General features: G+C 45.3%; 1 protein-coding gene across 2 annotated transcripts in view; it reads right to left on the reverse strand.

Moving 5' to 3' along the window:
• The window catches only part of GALNT13 (polypeptide N-acetylgalactosaminyltransferase 13), a 1,171,447-nt gene that overhangs the window by 583,668 nt on the left and 563,988 nt on the right, over positions 1-23,791 (reverse strand). For both annotated transcript variants that reach the window (XM_086956679.1, XM_086956678.1), the window contains exon 7: positions 184-364. In XM_086956679.1, coding sequence (XP_086812805.1) covers positions 184-364 — 181 coding nt within the window. The remainder of the gene's footprint in view (positions 1-183; positions 365-23,791) is intronic.

Here is a 23,791-nt window from a genome sequence, read left to right on the forward strand (position 1 = left end):
TTAAAAGGTGAACACATGGAAGAAAGACACCTATCCTGATCTTTAAAGTACTTGCTCTTTGCAACCCCAGCATTAGAACCTACTGACCATTGTCTTACTTTTTACATGAGCTACAGAGCACTCATCACCAGGTACGGTTCATTATGTAAAAACGATATAACAGAAATGCAGATTTTTTCCAACCTGGGGATATGATATAGAAGAAATCTTTAAATTCATCCATCCATACTTCTGCCAGTCGTCTGTTGTTCTTGTTGATCACATGGCCAGTTCCCCCAGGAAAAGTATACGGTGTTGCTTTGCGAAAAACATGGCCTACATGGGAACACGTGACAATTTCCAAAGATCCTCCGCACTGCCAGATCTGTAAAGAAATAAAAGAGAGCGTTTAAAAAAATACGTGTGTTGTCGCTGAATGAAGTAAGGCTCAAGTAAAATGGCAGAATGATTTATGTTTCCTCTGGGCATCACCCTCCATATACTTGCATAATAAACTATATACATTAATGCGTCACATTCTTTATAAAAGATGAGCCATGGTGAGGAGCGACAGTCTGGTTCTAAGCAAGAGACCCCCGGACCGGAGTTAGCCTGCTTGGCACACGAGATATAGAAAATTAAGCGAGGTGTTAATATATTCCAGACTCTCAGGATAGACATAACGCACACCTGAGATATAAATGCAAATATTTTGACTCCAAATACCATGGTTCTGTCCAGCTTCAACAACAGGGAAACCCAAAAAGTGATAGAAACGTTCCAGGGCAAATGATACATTGAATTGGCGTTCAATATCAGACATGATTTAGATGTTTTCTTGGACTAAGGGAACCCATTTCGCTTGTCTCGCTCCGACTTCGGTTAGTTTTAAAATGACTTTAAATCCAAAGCAGTTCTATCTATACTACTATAATAAAGGAAGAACTTTTAGCCTTTGAGGCGGGTAAACTCGGGAACCACAACGCCAATCCACACACCCGATACACCGTTGGAATCGTCAGGGTGTGTAGATGGTTATAGGCTATAAATGTTATTTAAAAAATGGACAGTAAAAAAAAAGTAGTCCCTCCGAAGTAGCGCCGGCCGCGACGTGCGTGCTCACGTCAGGAGCGCGTGGAGGAGCGGCGTCCAGGAGCCAGACGAGGAGCGGCGGACATGGCGCGGGGGAGGAGCGGTGACGTGAGGAGCAGCGGACAGGCCAGCGGCGGTGCGAGCAGCGGACAGGCTGGAGGAGCGGCAGCTGAGGTAAGGAAGCGGCGGACATGGCGCGGGGGAGGAGCGGTGACGTGAGGAGCAGCGGACAGACCAGCGGCGGTGCGAGCAGCGGACAGGCGGTTGGAGCGGCGGCTGAGGTAAGGGGCAGGCGGGGGTCGGGGCGGGCGGGGGCCCGGGCTGCTGGACAATGTCGAAGCGGGCGGGGGTCGGGGAAGCCTGTTGCTCCTGGACAAGGTCGGGACGGGCTGCTAGTATGTTATAAAGAAGACATCGAGAAGAGAAAAAACAGTTTTGTGCAAACGTTATACCAGTTTAGACTTTAATTTTGTGTTCTTTTTTCACACGCACCGTCTGTTTTTCTATTATAGTGAGATTTACATTGTGCTTCAAACTAGTGAAAATGGCGCTGAGCTGCATTTTGCAGATATGCTACACAGTGAGTTACTACATGAAAGCGTGCGTATCGTTCATATGGCCTTTATGTGTAATATGTCGTTGTTGGGCGGGAGGACAGGAGCTCTGCCCTTGTTGTGTTTTTCCAGTGGTTATTTTTGAAGCGGTATGGAGTTCATGATAGAACTTTTAAGAATTCGATGTTGTGATATGGATGATAGAAAGTGCTTGAGTACACTGTACATTCATATGGTGTTTTGTGTCGTGTGTGAGGATGGCGGAGACTCTTCATGCATGTGAGGCTGGCTGAAGTGGTCACGCATGCAGATACCTTCCATCCCTGAAGTGTTGTTGGGCAGAACAGCATCGCATTGGAAAGCCATGGTGCTCTGTTCTTATACAACTCTTGACTGCCTTGTGCATTTTTCAATAGAGTCCAACAGTCAAAAGGGAAATTCGATTTTTAGTGCTTTGAGATATTAGAGAGGGCTTTCAAATTCCATGGGGCATCCATTCAGTCAAGAACGACTACTGTCTCCCTTGAACAGGCTCTGAGAGAATGACAGAAGTGGCAACATTATCTATATGTATGGGCCCTTTTACTTGCATCACTACGGAGGGAAGGTGTGTCAGCTCCCTCCATCAACAGTCTGACCAGCCCGCAAGCTCCTTTTAGCTTTCATCACGTATGGAGTATTTATTAAGGTTGTTTGCACACATGTGTTTGAGGATGTGGGTGGATGGGTTTTGCATGTGTGCATGGTGAATGTGCGAGAGCTTCACAATGCAGTGCTTATATTTGTATAAGGCTGCTCCATCTCTCGCTCATGCTTGGAAGCCTGCACATATATAGTCTTCTGTCCTTCTCACAGACTTCTTTTGTCTGTAGAGCAAAATCATCCCCACCACCCATCCTGTCCAGATATGTATTTATTTCGATTATGGCTCCATTATTGAGGCCGAAACCCACGTCCCCCAAGCCTGCTCAGAATCGCTGAGGAGGGTCGCCTGACCTGACCTTGAGGCGACCATCAGGAGTAAATGGCCCTCCAGGTTTGGATGAACCCTTGTAAATCTGAAAGCTGAAGTTTGCCCAAGTGCCCTAGCCTGCCCATCTGGAAGGGTAAGCACTAGGCTTAGTAGAGTGTTGGCATTTGACTCTCTAAACAAGTGGGAGTTGTGCACCAGTTCACACTGAGGACAGGAGAAGGTAACTGAAGGTAACTGAAGATCCACTCTTTTCTCTGTGGGTGATTACTCTTCCTACGAGACTGAGCACAGGCCTGGGACCAGTGAGGACCCTTTCTTGCTGCTGACCGGTAGGAAGAGGATGATCTGCCTGTCTGTGGGAGATGTGAGACTGACCGTCAGTACTGAAGAGCCTACGGAGAAAAGCAGGGTCTAAGTTACTGGAAGGCACTGTGGGAGACAGACATAGGACTACACTGCCCTGGGACTTAAAGCTATTCACAGTTGTTGCCCAGTAAGCTTCGCCATCAACACATTGAGTGCAAAACAATTCATGTCACTTCATTACTGACGAGGCTGAATCAGCTTCATCCCTGAATCAACCCACACCTGTGCTAAACCTGTATCTGCCTCTCTGATTAAAGTCAGAATCTAGAGGAAATAGAAACCCTATCCCTTCGTCTTGCCCACTGCTGTGATAGGTAAACTAGGTTGATTCAAGAACTGTTGAAGATGGTGTTTGAGGCTAAGCAGTTCCAGTTAATTTCAACTCACAAACAGTAACCGAGGACCTGAGTGATTTCCAGATTCTCCTACTCACCACCAGAGTCCAGACACCAGAAACTCAAGATCATGACTAATGGGTCTCAAAGTAGATGCCACCCTACCGCTGTCACATCTAAGGAACATTAAGGGGCAACAACATCCATGCGAGTTTCAGCTTCCTGTTGCTGAGCCCAGGGGCGTCAGCATGCATGCAATCCAGTGACTGAGCCCGAGCCCCAGGGACTGGAGACCCTACTTCACCAGAATTCACCCGAACACCCAAAATCGACAGTTGTGTTTGTCAAGGAAAGAGAGAGCACTTGCTTTTTGGGCAGAAGGCTTCCTTGGGTTAGTTTTGAAACATCGGTACAGGTGCATCAAACCATTAGTGAGCATATAGTAAAACCTCAGCGAAAGTAAACCACTGCAGCTAAAACACCTGAACAATTACTTTAGCATTTGAAGAGTTTTTCTGTAGTTCTTTTAAGTGCTTCTGCTAGCTCTCTTAATTTGGCTTGGGTAGAACTGCGAGGACTTGTGGGTAACAGACACTGCTTCTCTGAGGGTCACAGGGCCCAATATTATTGTCATTTCCGTTACTTAGACCCTGGGAACTAGAATAACATTTGTGGTGAGTTGTCGGTCCCAGAGGTACGTGCTAAGCACTTGTAGTTTTCATTTCCAATTTTGTGTATTTTATATTATTTCTGCGAAACCTGTGCATATTCACTAAGGCCAGTGCACACTTCATATGGCAGCACAGACATGGTACTGCCACGGTTCTTTTTGATAAATTGTTGATCTTCAGCTCGATATACATTAGACTTGTTTTGCTTTATCGAGGAAGAACAACCTGACATGCTATTCCTAATGGAGTTCTGGCTGTATGAAAGTTGTATGCCCGATGTGGCCCATGCCACTCCACTAAGCTACAACAGCGCTAGTTGCGGCCGATCGTCTGGGAAAAAAAAATGCCATACAGCCCGATTCATGAAACGAAATTGCGCTTGCAAAGGGCCAGATTCTGAGAATCTGGCCCTTTGCGAGTGTGATTTTTGCATTTGGGTTACATCATCCCAAATGCAAAAATCGCTATTTGCGAAATCGCATATTTGCGAGGAATTGGATTTAAGAAATCTCTAATAGAGATTCCTTAAATGCAATTTATCACCCAATTTGAAATTGCAAATTCGCAATATTTGGTCGCAATTTACCACGAAATCTGACTTCATGGTAAATTGCGAAAAAAGAGTAAAAAGCACTTTAGTGCATTTTTTTCTTTTGCATGTTACACACACACATGTCCTTTAAATCGCTATCTTATGCTCCCCATTCATTCCTATGGGCCTTTTGGCCCATAGGAATGAATGGGGAGTTATTCCTTATTTGCGATTAGCAATTTGCTAATCGCACATAAGGAATGTGTAGGAATCGCATTTAATTTTGCGATTCCTACATGAATCCCGTTTTGCGAGTCTGTAATAGCGATTCCTTATGTATCGCTATTACAGATTCGCAAAACGGGTCTTTGATGAATCTACCTGAAAGTTTATAAAGGTGTTCTAAGTTTCGCAATTAGTGTATTATTTTCTATTATGTTTCCAGCTACTTTTACATTTTCAGGCGCTCTTGTGTATCGGTCCCCTAGCCACTTTAAACAGTTTCTACCAGCTTTACCGGAAGTGGGATAATTTTAAACTTTACACATTAATTTTGATGACATTTATTGCCCTGAAACGAATAACCAACTCCACCATTTAGCTAAAATTCAACGTGCGCAATTAGTAAATGGGCCGACCCATAAGAAAGGTCATCTTCTAGACCCAGTATTCTCTACTTTACATAGTGTGATAGTTGATGCACCTTCTCTGGTGATGTGGTCTGGCCACTCTGTGGTCCCAATTACATTACTAGCTCAAAATACGCTTTGTACTCCAGCTAAGGTGTCAAATACAGAGCGATGGTGGTTTAGATGAGATTCTTCTTTTGAGTACTAAATCAGAGGTGAGTGGTAACATTATAGAAGCAGATCAGAGTCTTAGGGCCAGATGTATGACAGTTTTTAGTGGTTGAAAATAGGGTATTAGCCTGTTTGCGACTGCAAAAATGGGTCCTGGCATGTGCAAATGCTATTTTGCGAGTCGATGAGTTGCAAAATAGCGTTAGCGACTCTCTCTATTAGGAAGGGCCATCCCTTCCTAAAGGGAGTCACAATGGAATGTACCATTGTTTTAGGTACTGCATTTGTGGTGCAAAACACTCACAGTTTACCACCTACTTCAAGTAGGTGGTAAACCACTTGCAAACGGGAAGGGGTCCCCAGGAAACCCCTTCCCCTTTGTGAGTGTGTACGAAAATATTTAAGTGGAGGCTGTGGTCCCAGGGCCACTGACTGCTCTTAAAAAATGAAACAAAAAAGTTTCATATTTCTTTTTTAAATGCATCCCATTTTCCTTTTCCTTTAAGGAAAACGGGCTGCATTTAAAACAAAAAAACTGCTTTATTAAAGAAAGCAATGGTCCTAGACCTATATTTCTGGACGATATATATCAAGTCAACAATTGTTACTTTTCAACAAAATTAAGAGCATATAATGTTTAGCTCACTGTATTAAATACTTTCACTTTAATTAAAAGGAGTGCAAACAACCAAATTCAATTTCACAGAGAATTTATTCCATATCATCAGATGAGCAGTATATTATTTACTGTCTTAGATAAGGAGAAAAGGAAAGGTTGCTCCAATGGAACGTGCGAAGAAGGGGAGGGGTGCTCTAGTGTGGGAGAAGTGAAGAAAAATTCAAGTATTGTCATATAGGATGTTTAAAGACATTTAAACGGACTGATGCACAAATCTCAGTCTCCTTTAACCTGGTCACTTAGAGACAATCAGAATTCCTTATTTATATATACAATTCATAAATACAAAGAACGTTTCTTTAAGTTGCACGTCAAGTATGAGGCTCGTGATCCAGGCTAGACATGGGCGCCATTAATCCCATACTTTATTACTTTTTTGTATTGACATTTTCAAGAAAAGGCCATTTTACAATACATCAGGCCTGCATAGTATCAAAACTGTACAAGGGTTGAACCACTCCCAGTCTACACAGTTCATAATACATCTGTAATTGCACCCATCTCGCTCGTCCACATCCAATTTAAAAATACCTATTTATCGTATATTCACATAGCTGTAAGCATCAGCAGAAATAAATGAACAGATTAAGCTCTCGGTTCCTAGTATCACATAGAGGGTCCAATATATCTCCAACTCAGTCTTATAACTCCGCATTCTCAGAGTTTTCAGGAAGGGGAACAGACTCAAAATCAAATGACAAACTATATCCCATCACTGCGGTGCTTCAGTCTGAGTTTCGTCCACATTCGCTTCCTCAGTAGATTCGTGTTGTTGCTGCGCCCAGGTCAGGAATGGCCCCCAAATATTTTGAGGCCTAGCAATAGAGGGCATAAGCTCCCAGAATGTGTTTGGATGCGTGTGACCATACGTAACATCTGCAAGCCATCCCTTGATGGAGGGCACCCTTCTCCTGCCCCAGTGGACCTCGACTTGCATTTTGGCGAACAATAAAAGAAGTGGATGCAGTTTACGTAACTTAGGCGGTGTGTCCTTAACATAACCTAACAGGGCTAGTGTGGGGGACGGGGCATTTGTCGTGCCCAAAATTTGATTTACTGAGGTGAAAATATGTGACCAGAATTCAGCAATTTTGGGACAGTCCCAAGCTACATGTAAAAACGAGGCGGGAGTGTATCTGCATCTCCAGCAGCACACGTCGTCTTTGATCCCCATGCGATACAGACTCACAGGTGTTCTATAAAATCTATGTAAATATTTAAAGAGAATTAATCTAATCTTGTAATTCGGGGAGAGCTTGTAAGCTGCCCACAGCAGAATTCCCACTGGGCCTCAGTCAATGCAATAGGAAGTTGGCTGTTCCAGTTCTGCAGGGACTTAGGTGTCACCAACGGGGCAGTGTGTTGCATGTTTGTGTACAGACGCCTAATGAATTTTCAGGGAGCTGGGGATCTCAACAGGTTTTCCAATGCCTGCAGCGGCGGAGGGGCCAACAGGAACCCGTCCCAAAGGGAGCAGCAAGCCGCTCGAAGTTTATGATATAGGAAGAGCTCAGCAAATGACACCGCTTGCCCCTTAATCGCCTCAGGGGGGTCTAAACTTATTTCCCGGATATAGATCAGCGAATGTGTGGAGTGCCATCTTTCGTTCCAGTGTTTTACTGACCCCATCCTGGATGCAAGGCAGCATTGGATTCTGCGCTAGAAGGATGGAGGGGGCATACAGCACCGGAATATCCGCTCGCTTGCGCAGCTCTTCCCAAGCCCAACGCAGTGTCCCAGCGGTATCTATATCTCCGCATGGGCGACGTACTTGTTGATAAATCGCTATATTAAGTGGGATAGGAGTCATGGCATCAGTTTCAACTGTGACATGTGGCTGGAAGGGCGTCGGGTGGACCCAATAATGTAAAAATTGAGCCTGGGTGTATAAAGCATAAAGATGCATGTCCGGGGCGGCCGGACCTCCCTGTTTTAACGGAAGTGTCAGCAAATCGCAGGATGTTCTAGCCTGTCCACCTGCCCACACCAGAGAAATCCTCTGCACCTTCAGATTATTAAAGAATTGCTGTGTGAGGGGGATCGGTATATTAACGAATAAATATAAAAACTTTGGTAACACGACCATTTTGGCTAGTGCTATCTTCCAGCCAGAGAGAGAGGTAACCTAGACCACATCTTAACCTTCTCCCCTAACCATGTAATGGCCCGCCCATAATTTAGAGTCCACACCTCCTGTGTGTCCCGACTTATCCAAACCCCCAAGTACTTAAGAGCCTCCCATTTCAGAGGGTGTAGTTGGTGAGTGCATGACTGCGATGCCTCATTATTGATACTGTTGCTTCGTTTTCCTTTAAAATTGCCACAGGATTACTATGTTGTGCTATTATTCTTCTGTTGCCCATTTTTTTAATTTACCGGATTTTAATTACTGCTCTTACTTGCACATCTGACACCTACCTGCTAAAAGTTCGCCGTTTCCGCATCTTGTTAGTTTTCCAGCGCCTCAGTCCACCACGGGTTTTCCCGTTTGTTGTGGAGGGCGGCGGCATACATTTGCAGTCCCTGCCCTCATTCGTTCTTTGGAGGGTCACGCGCTGCATTGCACACAGGCGCCACCTTATTTAGGCTCCATGTTCCCTTCCGCGCTCAGCGGATGCGCGCAGCGGGCGCGCGCCGAAGTCGCGCCTAAGTCCAGCCCGCCTGCGCCCGTCCGCGCTCCGTGCGCGCCAGGGGCCAGGGATGCTGGCTCTACCTCTATCTGTCCTCAAGTAAGTGCTCTTTACTCTTTCCAAGACATGTTGGCATTGAAGCCCCCTAGAAAGCCCTGCAACCATTCATTTCATGCAGAGGCGTTCCTACGTGCTCCATGCTGTAGCTGCATTGACAAATACAGTCGCCCCAAAACTTCGACTTCTTTAAAGACGCAGTCTACCTCCGGGATGCCAACGTCTCCTTCCCTGGTTATTGAAGAGGGTTTCCTTATTAATGCCATATCTTTCATTAAAAATAACATCGCCTTTAAAGACTTTATCTCCTCTAGGAAACCCTCCTGGGTATTCATCACGGAAACCTTGGCGTCGGAATCCTCAGGTCCAGAGCTTGTGGACGCTATCCCTGAGGGCTATGTCTTATCTCGGATAGATAGAACTGGGCGAAGGGGAGGAGGATTGGGTATATTACACAAAAGCTCCTCCATTTGCCGTACCAAACACCTTTCCACCTCTACAGACTCTTTTGAGGCCATGTACTTCTCTCTTAACTCCACTCCCACAGTCTCTTTCTCCGGCCTTTTGTTTTACAGGCCCCCTGGCCCCAGGTCTGCCTTCAGCCATGATCTGTTCAAGATTTTGGAATCCTTTATCGATAGACCCAATATCACCCTGCTGGGTGATTTTAATTATCACCTTGAAAACATGAACTCCAGTGATACTTCTTCCTTGGTGAAAACGTTAGCCTCGTGTGGCCTGATACAACTTTTGGATAGCCCCACCCATTTAGCTGGCCAGACGCTGGATGGAGTCTTCTCCAAAGACTCTAGACTAAAGATAGGCTCTCCTATCCCTCTTGCGTGGTCAGACCATCTGGCCGTTCCGTTGGAGTTCAAATTCTATCATTCTCTCACCTCCCCCTCCGACCTTAGTAAGTGGGAATTAAGAAGGAATTATAGGGAGGTCAATAATGAGACACTTGCCCCATTTATGACCAGGCTGAGGCCTCGCATTTTGAGGGACACTAACTCCGCTGCCCTCGAATTTTCTAACTCCATCTCGGGAGCAGTGGATATCCTGGCCCCGCCAAACAGCACTACTCTGCCAGAAAGAGACCTTCGGCACCCTGGTTTTCTAACCCGCTCAGGTTGCTAAGCCAGGGCTGCAAAAAACAGGAGAGGCTTTGGGGGACTCATTTCGATCCCAAGGAGAAAGAAATACACAAACGTCTCCCTAAAGAAAACAAACTGGCAATAATTGAGGAAAAGAAGGCCCCTTTTGTTAACCTGACGGCCTCCCTAAATTCTCCCGGAGACTTGTTTAAGATCGTAGATTCCCTCTCTGTCCCTCAGACGTTGGACCCCAAAGTGGGATCTCAGGAGCTTGTGATAAGATCTCTAGTTTTTTCCACACGAAAATAGTAGATATTTGTAATTCACTTGAATCACTCAACCTTGAATTAGGCGCTCCCTCTCTCCCTGCCCCTCTCACACCTGATTGTCGGGCGAATGAACTCCGCCCCAGCTTCCTTATCTTTCCCTTTCTTACCTTGGATAGGATCAACCTGGTCCTTGATAAAACCAAATCCAGATCCACCTTTGGATCCCTGCCCTCTTAAGATACTTAAGGATTGTAGGGAGGTTGTTATTCCTCCCCTTTTAGAGGTGATGAACCTAGCAATTATGGAAGGAACTTTCCCTCTCTCCTGGAAAATGGCGGTGGGTAAACCGCTCCTGAAAAGGGCCATACTGGACCCTGGGGTCCTGAAGAACTTCCGCCCAATATCTCTGTTAACCGCACCAGCAAACATACTTGAGTCACACCTTAACCATCACTTAAGCGCCTTCCTGGATGACTCTAGCATGCTGGACTCTTCCCAACACAGCTCACAGTACTGAATCCGCCCTTACAGTGGTTATCAATAACATCCGCTCGAAGGTCGACAGGGGCCAGTCCACCCTTCTGGTCCTGCTCGACCTCACGGCAGCCTTCGACACCTTGTCTCCCTCTGTCTTGGTCGCACGTCTCAGGGAGTTTAGAGTTGGAGGCCCAGCCCTAAGCCTCTTGACCTCTATCCTCAATCAAAGAGAACAGAGAGTAAAGCTGGGCGAATTCCTCTTCCCCTCCAAACCTGTGCAGTGTGGGGTCCCTCAGGGATCGTTGCTAAGCCCCACACTTTTTAACATCTATGTGGCCCCACTTGCCAGGTTAGTAAGATCTTTTGGGTTACAGGTGCTGTCATACGCTGACAACACCCAAATCATGGTCTCCCTCTCTCAATCGGTGAGTACCTCCGCTCTTAACTTCAGGAACTGCATGGATGCAGTCTCTCAATGGATGATTCAGAACTCCCTGAAGTTAAACGGAGAGAAGACAGATCTTCGGGGGTAACCAGGACACCTGGTCGACTGACTGGTGGCCTCCGTCCCTTGGGATGTGTCCTCTTCCCTCTCAATCTGCCAGGAAACTGGGTGTGCTGATAGATACCACGCTCTCCTTCGACCGTCAGGTCATTAGGACTGTCGTAATTTGACGGTGATCGGGTTAGCGTTAAGCTTCGCTACACGAATTTCCCTTAAATTGACTATGGTTGTCGGAAGCCATTTTGAATGTGACGGCGGCCATTTCAAAGAATGTGTCACCTCGTGGCCAGCATGCCCTTTTGTCCTTCCTCTGTACCACTGACCACTCGAGTTTGCCCAGCAACAGGCTATTTTTAGTACTGGTCAAGCCCGCACATGCGCAGTTGAGCCCTTTAGGACCGTTGGATAGTCTTCACTTAGGAATGTCCCTCCAAACTGACCAGTGGTGTTGTAATCCCTCCCATGAGTTCGCTGTGTTCCAAAAATGACCATATATGTACCTAAAACTCTGTAAATGTGTTCCGCCTACATTTTTATTACTGTAAAACTGTATAAAAGAGGTCTCGCACCGATGTTCGGTGTGATACTTCTTGCATTACCGAAGGGTGCTGTAGGAATGTACCACCACCCCATGGGGTCTTAATAAATTTGTCTTTTGCATTTTCAGTTTCCGTGCCAACATCATTTATGGTGTAGCGGGTTTTGCGGAATATGTAGGCCTGGAGAACCCAATACCACAAATTGGCGACCACGAAGGGACTCATCGGCGACTCGGATACCCGAAGGAGAGGTTGTGACGAAGGATTGGAAACTCGCCATGGACGCGTACGCTGCCACTGAGTGACCCGAGTCTTGGCACCCACGGTGTTTTCTTCCTTTCTTTCTGATCTGACCTTCCAGGTGGCGCCGGTCCTCGACTGAGATCCTGCTCGTTCGAGTTGTCGTAGAGTGCCGGTTTGGCTGATTCGATTAAAGACCTTGGCAGTTGGAATCTGGATATCTGAGAATTTGGTAAGCTTGTGATTGGTAAGATAGTCTACGGACGCTTACTGTGGCTCTTTGAATATGTTTTGAGTTAGCTAACATTTGATTCTATGATTTGAACTATATGTGCAGTGCACTTCACATAGGCAGGCATGTAGAGAGATTTCTCTAAACTTGTTTCTGTTTGAACGGCACATTTGTGTAGAGTATATTAAGTGCCATTTGTTGTGATAATGGGTTTCTGTGATATTTTGACATGCCTGTTTTAAGCACACTCCGAGGAATGTATTGTTTTGGAAATGGTACCAATTATCGATTAAATGAATCTCAGCCGGCTCCCCCAGAGGGGACCCCTAATCGGGAAATGTACATCAAATTCAGCCTTCCCCCTATCCTATATAGTAAATTATGGAACAAGTATACTAAACGAGATCTTGAGTTGCAATGGCCACTACATGGGTCATTTGATTTACGAAAGGTTCAGTATGTGGAGCAATGTTTGTTTCAACGTAGGTCTAGACAAGATATGTTTGATTGTGTACGAATGTGGGAGAAAGCAGTGCGAGAACGAATGAAGCGTGAAATAGCCTTGGCGGATAAAGAACAGCGGAAGGCTGCCCATGATAAGGCTTTACAGCTGGAGGAGAAGGAGTTGCAGGAGAAGAAAGAGAAGGAGGCACGGGAACGTAATTTGCAAACGAATGGTCAATTCCCTATTCGACGTCCTCTTTATCCTGTCCTTACTAATGAAGTTGATGATTTTTCATTGTTAGATCGGTGCCCGCCTCCGTATGTTCTGCCTACGGCCCCAGACGAGGACTTGGACGGAGATGGTCAAGGAGGTAAGAGTATGAGGCTAAGTGCTAGTGAAGCTGCGTAATTGCACAGTTTTGCCCGTAAATTAAATTTGAATAAAATAACTATGTCGGAGATTAATGATGTAAGTGGTCCGAACGAAAACGGTTGTATTTCTTGAGCCAGTTTGGAGATGAAGTTGTAGATCGGTTTAGGAAATATTCGACTGATCTAGAGCCTAAGGATATATCAGTTAGTCGTGAGAATATGCGTAAAGGTTTATTTGTCATTGCAGATGCGGATGAGTTTTTCCGACGATTGGTCCAGCTACGGGATGAGGCGTCGAAGTTACCGGACGCAAGAAAAGCATCAGACGTGTCTGCGCCGGGATCGACGGCACATCCAAAGAGTGTTCTATCTTTGGAACAGATAAGAGTTCTGCAGTTCATGTTATGCCTATGCGTGAAGCCGCACCTTTGTATGTCCCTCCTAAAGGGCAAGGTACAAGTGACGATAAATTGTCTGGGGATGCCAAGGGTTATTTTGTATATAATTGGGTTTATACACCTTGGAATAGAGCAGATGTTATGGCGTTGAAAAATGCTTTACCTGATCCGCGTAAAAATCCAGCAGCTTTCTATGAAGGAGTGGAAGGGGCTATTTCTTCGTGTGTTATGACGTTAGTTGATATTGATCTTTTCTTTGGGTTAATATTGCCCACTGATATGTGGAGAGCGATTCGTAACTTTGATGACCAAGCGACCTTGGGGACGGATTGGAAAGTTTTAGCTCAAGCTGATTTAGATAGGGAGCCTGCATGTAAGCCGTGTCAATTGATATTAGATCTTCCAACTGCTATCTTAAATAAATTAAAAACACTCGTACCTCCTAAAAAGATTGATTGGTCTATGTTAGCTTCCTGTAAGCAGAAAGTAGATGAGTCGGTGTCTGATTTCTTCTCTCGTTTCGAGGAAGCATTTCATGATTACAGTGGGCAATTATTAACAGATGATACGGGTAGGCATTTGTTTGTCTATATGTATGTGGCTAATCTCCTACCGGAGATTGCAAAACATTTGAAGCCTAGTGAGAGTTCTTGGACCACGGCGACCCCTGCTTCTTTATTAACTATGGCTCACTATTATGAGCGTCAGGAACTGGAGGCTAAGGAAAGTACTGATAAGAAAGCAAAGGAATTGAAGACGAAAGTGATGTTGGCTCAGGTTCGTGCAACACAGCCGAGAGGGAACGATAGAGGCAGGCGTGGAGCGTATGTTGCGTCTTCTGGTCGTACTGACATTGCTGAAGACCAATGTGCATACTGTAAAGAGTTCGGACATTGGGCTTCAGATTGTCCGGTGCTTCATGAACAACGTAATCAGCGTGGTCGAGGAGGTGGAAGGGCACGGAATGGTTATTCAGGAGCGAGGAGTGGAGCAAGTGATCGTGGCAGGTTCGAAGCGAGGGGTCGTGGTCAAGATGATCGTAACACTTTTGACCGACGGAATCAGTACCAGATATCTGAGGGTGAGAATGTGGAATCTCAGGATTATGTTCATGCGTAGGAGTGCGTAGGATGAGGTGTGGAATCGGTTTAAATACCAGTAGATCAAAGAGGTACATATGTATCAGCGGGCGTTTAGGGTTCTACTGATCAGTTCCTGGTGGATACAGGAGCCACCCGTAGTGCTCTGTCTAAAAACTTGGTTCCAAGGGCTCCCCTGTCTGGCAAAAAGATTACATCTATAGGGTTTATGGAACACCCGCTCTTAGCCCATTGTCACAACCCCTTACATTTTATATTGCCAGATTCTTTGGTCCGTGTCCGTTCTTATTGTCACCAAATACTCCAGATAATATTATGGGTATAGATTTGCTTAAATACTTCCGAGCAACGATACGCTGTGCCCCTGAAGGAGTGCAGGTTATCTTGAATGCTAATTACTCAGATGTAGAGAGACTGTGTACGATGCAAGAAATTGAAGCGTTAGCCTCTCTCCCACAAACGTTATGGGCTACTTCAGACACGGATGTGGGACAGATGCTTATTCCCCCTATTCGAATAACTGTTAAGGAGGGTGCGTCTTTGCCACGTGTGCCACAATACAAAATATCTAGGGAAGGTGAAATTGCCTTAACTCACATCATGCATGATTTGATTATTGCAGGAGTAGTGGAAGAAGTTCCGTACAATGTTTGTAACAGCCCGATTCTTCCGATCTTAAAGAAAGATACCGATGACAAAGTCTATTGATTTATTATTGATTTGAGGGAAATTAATAAGATCGTAGTGCCCCAGTACCGGGTGGTGTCTGACATCACCACCTTACTTACTTTGATTCCGCCCACTGCCACCACGTTTACCGTGGTTGGCCTCAAAAACGCCTTCTTTTCCATCCCTATCCATCCCGATAGCAGATATCTATTTGGCTTTACATTAAATAATAAATCGTATAGATTTTGTCGAGTTCCTCAAGGCTATACAGAAAGTCCTAGCATCTATAGCCAGGCTTTAAAAAGACAGCTCGATTCTTTTGATCTGCAGACTGGAGTGGCCCTTATCCAGTATGTTGATGATATCTTACTTGCTGCAGATACACATGAACAGTGCGAGGAGAGCACTCTTGCTTTACTCTTCTTTCTTGGTACAACTTCCGCAGCATACGCGATCACGACACTTAAGACAGTGCTAGAAGCAGCACAAATACCACAGAAATCGGCCCAAGCAGCGGAACTGATAGCCTTAACAAGAGCATGTGAATTGAGTGCTGGCTTATGTGTGAACATCTACACTGATAGCCGGTACGCCTTTGGAGTACTGCATGATTTTGGCCTACTCTGAAGAGAACAAGGGTTTTTGACCTCGCACGGAGTGCACATCATGCACGGAGAACTAGTGCGTGATCTTTTGAATGCATTACTGTGTCCGAAGAAAGTGGCAATAATTAAATGCAGTGCACATAAGAAAGTGATTGACAAAGTGGGACAAGGAAACGCTTTTGCAGATAGTATAGCGAAGGAAACTGCTATGCTACGAAATGTATCACCAATGTATGTAGTGAAATCGCAGGCTGAGCGATGGCATGATGCTAGAGAGGAGATATTAGATATTCAGAAATCAGCGTCTGAAGCAGAACTCGCAACTTGGGCAACAGAGGGAGTCCTGGATGATGAGGGTTGTTGGAGAAGCAAAGATATGGAAAGATGGAAATTGCCTGCAGCTTACTTGCAAGCAATGATTCAAATGACACATGGATTGGCACATGTTGGAGCTCTTGCAATTACTCGATTGCTAACACGAGTTTGGGAGCATCCTGAGATTGCCAATACGGCCAAAAGAGTAGTGCAGACCTGTCTGATATGCTTGCAGCACATTCCTGCAAAAGGGACGTATACTCCGAAAGGAGGGTTTGTTCCACCTACTGCACCATTTGAGGTACTACAAATGGACTATATCCAGCTTGAGCGTTGCAATAACCTTAAGTATGTCTTCGTGGTGGTGTGTGCTTTCAGTAAGTGGATTGAGGCCTTCCCCACGAAGGATAATACAGCGCTGACAACAGCTAAGGTTTTGCTCAAGGAGTACTTCCCTCGCTACGGTGTTTGTAAATTTCTGTGGAGCGATAGCGGTCCTCATTTTGTTGGGAAAATTGTGGAATATGTAATGAAGGGATTGGGAATTCAGCAAAAGTTTCATGCTGTATTTCATCCCCAGTCAGCAGGTCTCGTGGAGAGGTATAATGCTACTTTGAAATTGAAGCTAGCAAAGATCGTGGCATCCACGTCTTTGAAATGGCCGGATGCTCTGCCATTAGCATTGCTATCCATCAGATCAGTGCCCCATTCCCGAACTGGCCTCATACCTTATGAAGTGGTGTTTGGAAGGCCTATGATTATATGGGGAGTTCCTAAGCCTCGATTGTTACATGATGTGCCTTGTATAATGATGAACGATTATTTGGCACGATTAACAAATGATTTACTTTCCATTCATCAACAGGTTCGAGAAGCGCTCCCCGCCAATTCCATTGGAGAGGCTCACAATCTTCGTCCTGGGGACCATGTGATGGTCCGATCTTTTGAGAGAACAAGCAGCTTGGAGCCGAGGTTGCGTGGCCCTGAGACAAGTGCTTCTTGCAACTCGTACGGCTGTGCGAGTCACCAACAGGAAGTGGTGGGTGCACTCTACTCACTGCCGCCGTGTCTCTCCGGATCTGGTGAACCCGACTGTGCTGTCTGATTATCGAGACATCTTGGACGAGGAGAAGAGCCCAGCTGTTGCGTCTACTGAATCGGAGGGAGCCTTCCCGGACCACACCGTCTCTGGAAGAGAGAGATACAATCTCCGATCACGAAAAGCAGTTGTTTTGTGCGAGACTGGTTGAGTTACCGCTCCAGGTTTGTGAAACAGAAGCCGGGAATATCAAGGGGGGGGGATCTGTTCTGCCAAGTGTAGCGACACCCGTCTTGAATCTCGGAGAAGAAACCAACGGCTACCTCGAGCTCAGCACTCATATTTTTATTTTTCAGTTGTTTTTGAGACATTTTGAACTTTTGAATTATGGCATCCTCTGCAATGCGAAACAAGAGAATTCTTGGTGCGGTACTACTTGTTGTAACAATTGTGGTGATAGCTGTGATAGCTTGGGTGGTAGAACTTCTGGTGCCGGCAAGAGAACATTTATTGCCAACCACCCCAGTTCCGTCTGAACATTTTCAATTTACTTTGCCTTATCACGAAGAACGACACAGACAGACTTATCTGAATAATAGCTTCATCCAGATTTTGCATCATACACACAATATGACGAACACTTCGAACTGCTGGGTATGTGGGATGTTGCCTGGACATCAGAAGAAAGGAGGCACACCACGTATTCCTCTCCCGTTTTCCCATAATGGTTCTTGTAATGCGTGGTATACACTTTTGTTCACTTTGCGATGGCCAACAAAAGGTGGACTACTTTTCCGACTCAATAAAATTTGCTTTAATGATCGAGATGGTTATCCACAAGCTGAAGGAACTAAGTTTGAATGGGAGGAATACCGTCCCGATAATGTGTCCGCACCACGAATTTATAGTAATCAGAGGAATGTAAATATGTCCAATCTACATGTGATTACTGTTATTGATACGAAAGCCGATCTTTGTGTTCGTAATAAAGGTACAATCCCAGTAGGAAGAAGTGAATGCAACACCACTCTCCCTTTTGACACTCCAAATGGCATTACATTTGTGGCCTCACGAAACACGTATTTTATTTGCGGGAATAAAGGTTATCATCGTCTCCCTATAGGATGGTTAGGAACATGTTATATATCCTTTGTATTACCCCCTGTGTTTATTGCCCCGCCTATGTATCATAATGATTATATTCTGTACCATGACTTTATATTGAATAGAGTGAAAAGAACTTTAGTTCTTGATGAGATTGACCAAACAGACACTTCACTGCAGCAGTATGTTGACTTTAATTTAGGTCTCTTTTCGTTTGTTGGGGCTGCTTTAAACAGTCGGAAAATAAGGCAACTGACACGTGTTGTAGAAGCTGTTGCTAATGAGACAGCTTTTGCTTCAGGAAACTTAACAGAGGAACTCCAGATTACTAGAATTGTAACGCTCCAAAACCGCATGGTGTTAGATGTAATATTAGCCGATCGTGGAGGTGCATGCCGCATTATCGGAAGTAGTTGCTGTGTATACGTGCCAGATAATTCACCTTCCGTATATGATGCAATATCTAAGTTACATAAGATAGCAGCTGAAATACATCCTGATAATGGTACTTGGACATTTTCGGGGTGATTTTGGACATTGGTTAGTACATGGGGTTTGAAGTTGCTGACGATTTTATGTGTAATAGTTGGGATATTATTCTTTCTATGTCTCTGTATTCAATGTGGCCCTATGTTATGTTCCATGTGCCTCACTGCTTGTGTCCCGTCCAAACAAGCTATTTTAAAAAATGAACAAATGAATCATAGAGAAGTAATGAAAATAATGTCTATTGATATTGAGGATGAATACCCTGACCATGTCCATTATGAGGTAGCTTCAGCTAAACGCTAAAAGGGTCGTCTGTCATAATTTGACGGTGATCGGGTTAACGTTAAGCTTCGCTACACAAATTTCCCTTAAATTGACTATGGTTGTCGGAAGCCATTTTGAATGTGACGGCGGCCATTTCAAAGAATGCGTCGCCTCGTGGCCAGCATGCCCTTTTGTCCTTCCTCTGTACCACTGACCATTCGAGTTTGCCCAGCAACAGGCTATTTTTAGTACTGGTCAAGCGCATGCGCAGTTGAGCCCTTTAGGACCGTTGGATAGTCATCACTTAGGAATGTCCCTCCAAACTGACTAGTGGTGTTGTAACCCCTCCCATGAGTTGGCTGTGTTCCAAAAATGACCATATACGTACCTAAAACTCTGTAAATGTGTTCCGCATACATTCCGCATACATTTTTATTACTGTAAAACTGTATAAAAGAGGTCTCGCACCGATGTTCAGTGTGATACTTCTTGCATTACCGAAGGGTGCTGTAGGAATGTACCACCACCCCATGGGGTCTTAATAAATTTGTCTTTTGCATTTTCAGTTTCCGTGCCAACATCTTTTCATGGTGTAGCGGGTTTTGCGGAATATGTAGGCCTGGAGAACCCAATACCACAGGACTGTTTCCACCTGCTGTGGTAACATCAAGATCTTGAGAAAGATCACACACTACCTCTCTCCTGAAGCCCGGAAGCAAGTCACTGTGGCACCCGTCTCCTCGAGACTGGATTACTGTAATGCGCTTTACTCAGGCATCAATAAGAATCTTATTCAGAGCTTACAGATAGTACAACATGCGGCTGCCAGGTTGGTTCTTAATCTTCCTAGAATCTCTTCAGCCTCCTTGGCCAGGAAGAACCTGCATTGGCTGCCGATCCAGTCTGGAATCTCATTTAAGATCCTTTGTCTTGCCCATGGGGCCCTGTATGGTTCAGGCTCAGAGGGCATTAGGTCCCTCTTACACCCCTACTCCCCCAGTAGAGCTCTCCGCTCTTCTAATAAAAACCTTCTGTCAGTCCATCGGTTTCTCAAAGTAAGGTGGGAAGGTAGAGCCTTCTCCTCCCTGGTTCCTAGGCTGTGGAACACTCTTCCCCCTGAATTGGCAGGACTATCTTCTATCATGCTCTTTCGTAAAGCATTAAAAACGTGGCTCTTTGTAGAGGCCTATCCATAGTCTTGCACTAGAAGAATAACAAGCTTTACGATCTTTAGGCACCTTGAAGCCCTTGGGCTAAGTTGCGTGTTATAAGACTCCACTCATTCATTCATTCATTCATTCATTCAGAGGGAACTCAGATGTCATCGGGGGAATATCTCAGATTTGGCCCAGTTAATGAATATGTCAGCCAAATCTCCAAATCAAATAAACTCCCTCAAAATGGGGTCTACATTCTCCTCTGGGTTGACAAGGTAAAGAGTCACATCGACTGCATAGTGGGAAATTAGTAAGCTCTGGGAACTGAACCCTATGCCTCGGGCAGTGTGTTGTTGCCTGATCCTGGCAGCAAATGGCTCCATCGCAATTGCGAAGAGCAAAGGAGAAGGAGGGCACCCCTGCCTTGTGCCACGCAAAATGGGAAAGGATTCTGAGGTTAAGCCATTCACCCTGATCCGAGCACTGGGAAAGGTATATAATAGCCTGATACGGTTGATGAAGAGCGGGCTAAACCTAGAATTGCAAATAAAAACGGCCGTTCGAGCGACTTGAGCACCTTGGTGGCATCTAAAAATACAGCATCGGCTTGACTCGACAAAACGGTTCAGCACACCATATAATATACAGTGACAATATCAATGTAGTCAAAGAATATCAATAAGCCATGATGTATTCTCTTCTTTCTTTATTTCAAATCTTCACAAAGTAGCCATTAGATTGAGTGCAGTCAAGTGTCTCACCCTATACCCCTGTTCTAGTATCACATACAGCATCGGCTTGTACGTCTGGGTGCAAATAATGCAGCACCGAAAATATAGTTAGTAAATTGTGAGAAGTTGCCCTCCCGGGGATGAAGCCCGATTGGTCAGGGAGTGCAACAATGGGAGCAGGGGCTGCAATCTGTTTGCAATCAGCTTCGCTAGGATTTTAACGTCCACATTTATCATCGATAGTGGTCGGTAAGAGTCTACCTCTAATTCGAGCTTCCCAGGTTTTAAAAGGGTTATGATGATCGCTTCTCTGATGGACTGAAGCAACACCCCCTCTTCCAGAGCTTCCTCATATATCGCCAGCAGTCGAGGGGCCAGCTCCTCCATGTATGTTTTATAAAAGGACGTGGTCAAGCCTTATCCAACTGTACACTTTTTATAACCTGGGCTACGTCTTTTACAGTAAACGGAAGATCCATATACTCTCTATGGTTATGGTTAAACCAGACCAATGCCAGTGAGTCAAGGAACTCTTGTAGTCCCTCGGGACACGCCTCTTGTGTAGTAGTGTATAATTGGGAATAGAATGAGTAGAACATTCCCAGAATTTCTGCCTGGCGTCTGACAACGGCTCCTTGCGGGTTTGTATTTCATGGATAAATGCTGTGGACCGAGCAGGTCGGATCATACCAGCTAACATGCGGCCCGGCCTGTCCCCTTCCACATACTCCACGCCTCAGCTTATTTCCCTAACAATTTAACTTTGTGTTGGGCTTCTTCAGTGAAGTCCAACAATTTGGATTTGAAGAGAACCATGGTTTGGGGCTCATTAGTGGAATAGAATCGTTCCTCAAATTCCCTTATTTGAGTTTCCATTGAAGCAATCGTGCCACAAATAGCCTTTAACACTCCAGCCTACCTGGCAATACACTGTCCCCTGATGACTACCTTGAATGCCTCCCAAAGTGAGGCCTTAGTATCTACAGAGCCTACATTAAGGGTAAAATAATCAGTGATATCCATCCGGATTTCCTCCTTGAAGGCTTCATTAAGCAGTGCGTTCAGCAAGAGGCACCAGGAGAAAGCGCAGGATCGATCCCGGGAGTGATAATTTCAATAAGCAAGGGCCGTGGTCTGACAGGGTGCATGGCAGGTGTGTAATGTCAGTGGTCCAGGCAGCTATAACACTGTGGACTAACCAAAAGTCGAGTCGGGACAAAGCACTGTGATGATCTGAAATGCATGTGCCCTCTCTAACCAAGGAGTGTCTCCTACGTCATATGTCTATTAATTCCCCATCCGATACTATAGCATTTAAGGTGGTGCTGGCAGCCAGGTGTAGAGGGCGAGCCGCTCAGTTTCTGTCCATATCATCATCCAGAATTGCATTAAAATCCCCTCCCCACATTATTGTTCCACAACCTGTTGCTCTGATCTTCGTCCAAATATCCTGAAAAATGTTGGGGGAGTCTATATTTGGGCCATATACTACCACAATGACCAGTAAAACCCCTCCTAGCATACCATGCAGAAGGATATATCTCCCCTCTGGATCCCCATGTACCCCACCTTCTCACCAGTTCTCTCCCTTCCTGATCAGTACAGCCACCTCACGGGCGTAGTTATAATAAATATAGGAGTACACATTCCCCCATATGTTATGCCATAGCCTTTGCAATGGTGTTACATTTAAATGCATCTTTTGCAATCAACACATGTCTATATTATGTCTGGATAAATAAGCGTTGACGAATCTAGATTTCCTGCTGTCATTCAGCCCTCTAATGTTCCACGTAAGATTATTCATTGGTTTAGCGTGCTTATGTGTATAGTATCTGAACTTGGGCGATACTGACAGTGGAGGTGTGACAGCTTCCAACCACAGATTATGCCTTCTGACCAACAAGATATAATGCTACTGGCAACAAACAATAAACCAATCCCAACCCTTCTCCGACCTCCCACTCCAACCCCCCAATCAGGTTGTCGAATACCCACACTTAACAAACACAGTCTCAAAAAACCACAAAGTGGTACAGGGAACCTTCCCATGGAAGCATAGTGGCACCGGCAAACTCCCCTGTTCTCACAGGGTGGCAGGGAGTACTGCAGAGAGTGCTGTATCCCTATATCAAAAAAGATTAAATCCTGCAAACCAACGACATATTGCGGAAGCCAGCAACCCACATCAACAGAGTTTTCAGCATCCCCCCAATCCAGTATCACAGCATTACAGTCATCCAGTCCAATAATCTATAAAATACCCATTTCAGTCATTGTCACTGAGGTGGCCAGTTTTGGACATCCCGGCTCCCCGGAGTTCTTTGCTTTTCTTCCCTCCGATATGTTTGGCAAATTTCAGTGCAGAGTTCACATCAGTGATGAAGTGGGCAGTCCCGTCATATGAAACCTTCAATTTGGCGGGGTATAACAAGGAGTAAGGAATCTGTGCCTGTAAAAGGATACGCTTGGTAGGGAGAAATTCTAGACGTGCCGCCTGTACAGCTGGGGTGAAGTCCGGGTAGAAAGAAATGTTGTTACCTTTGAGTGATATCTGACCCTTCTCTCTAGCCAGCCACAAAATAATACCCCTGTCTTGATAATTCAATAGCTTCGCCAGGATGGGTCTAGGCGTCGCCCCGACCGGAGGCCTCAGTCCCAGGGACCTGTGTGCTTTCTTCACCACGAAAACAGAGGACAAGTGGGAATCAAAATGTTTTTGTAGTAGATCCGTTACGAAGGTCTCCATTTTGGATATGGCAGTTGTTTCCGGGACACCAGTAATGTGTAGGTTGTTTCTACGTGACCTCGCCTCCAAATCATCATTAGCTAATATAGAAGCAGTGAAATTGCCTTTTCTTGTGAAGGATGCCAGAATATCTCCTTCGGTACGTCCATTTAGGATGAAACCATTTATTATGGGGAGGGAAGATAGTAGGATTTTCCCTCGTTTGTCTGCCTTGATCCCAGGTGGAAATTATGGGGGAGGGAATGATAGAGCTTGTGCTTGTTCTTCATATTCCCATTTGTCTAGGAGATAGCTGGATATTTTTCCGTTGAAGTCTCCTATAAGGAAAACA

This window comes from Lissotriton vulgaris, chromosome 2_1 (genome assembly GCF_964263255.1).
Source record: "Lissotriton vulgaris chromosome 2_1, aLisVul1.2, whole genome shotgun sequence".
NCBI classification, from domain to species: domain Eukaryota; kingdom Metazoa; phylum Chordata; class Amphibia; order Caudata; family Salamandridae; genus Lissotriton; species Lissotriton vulgaris.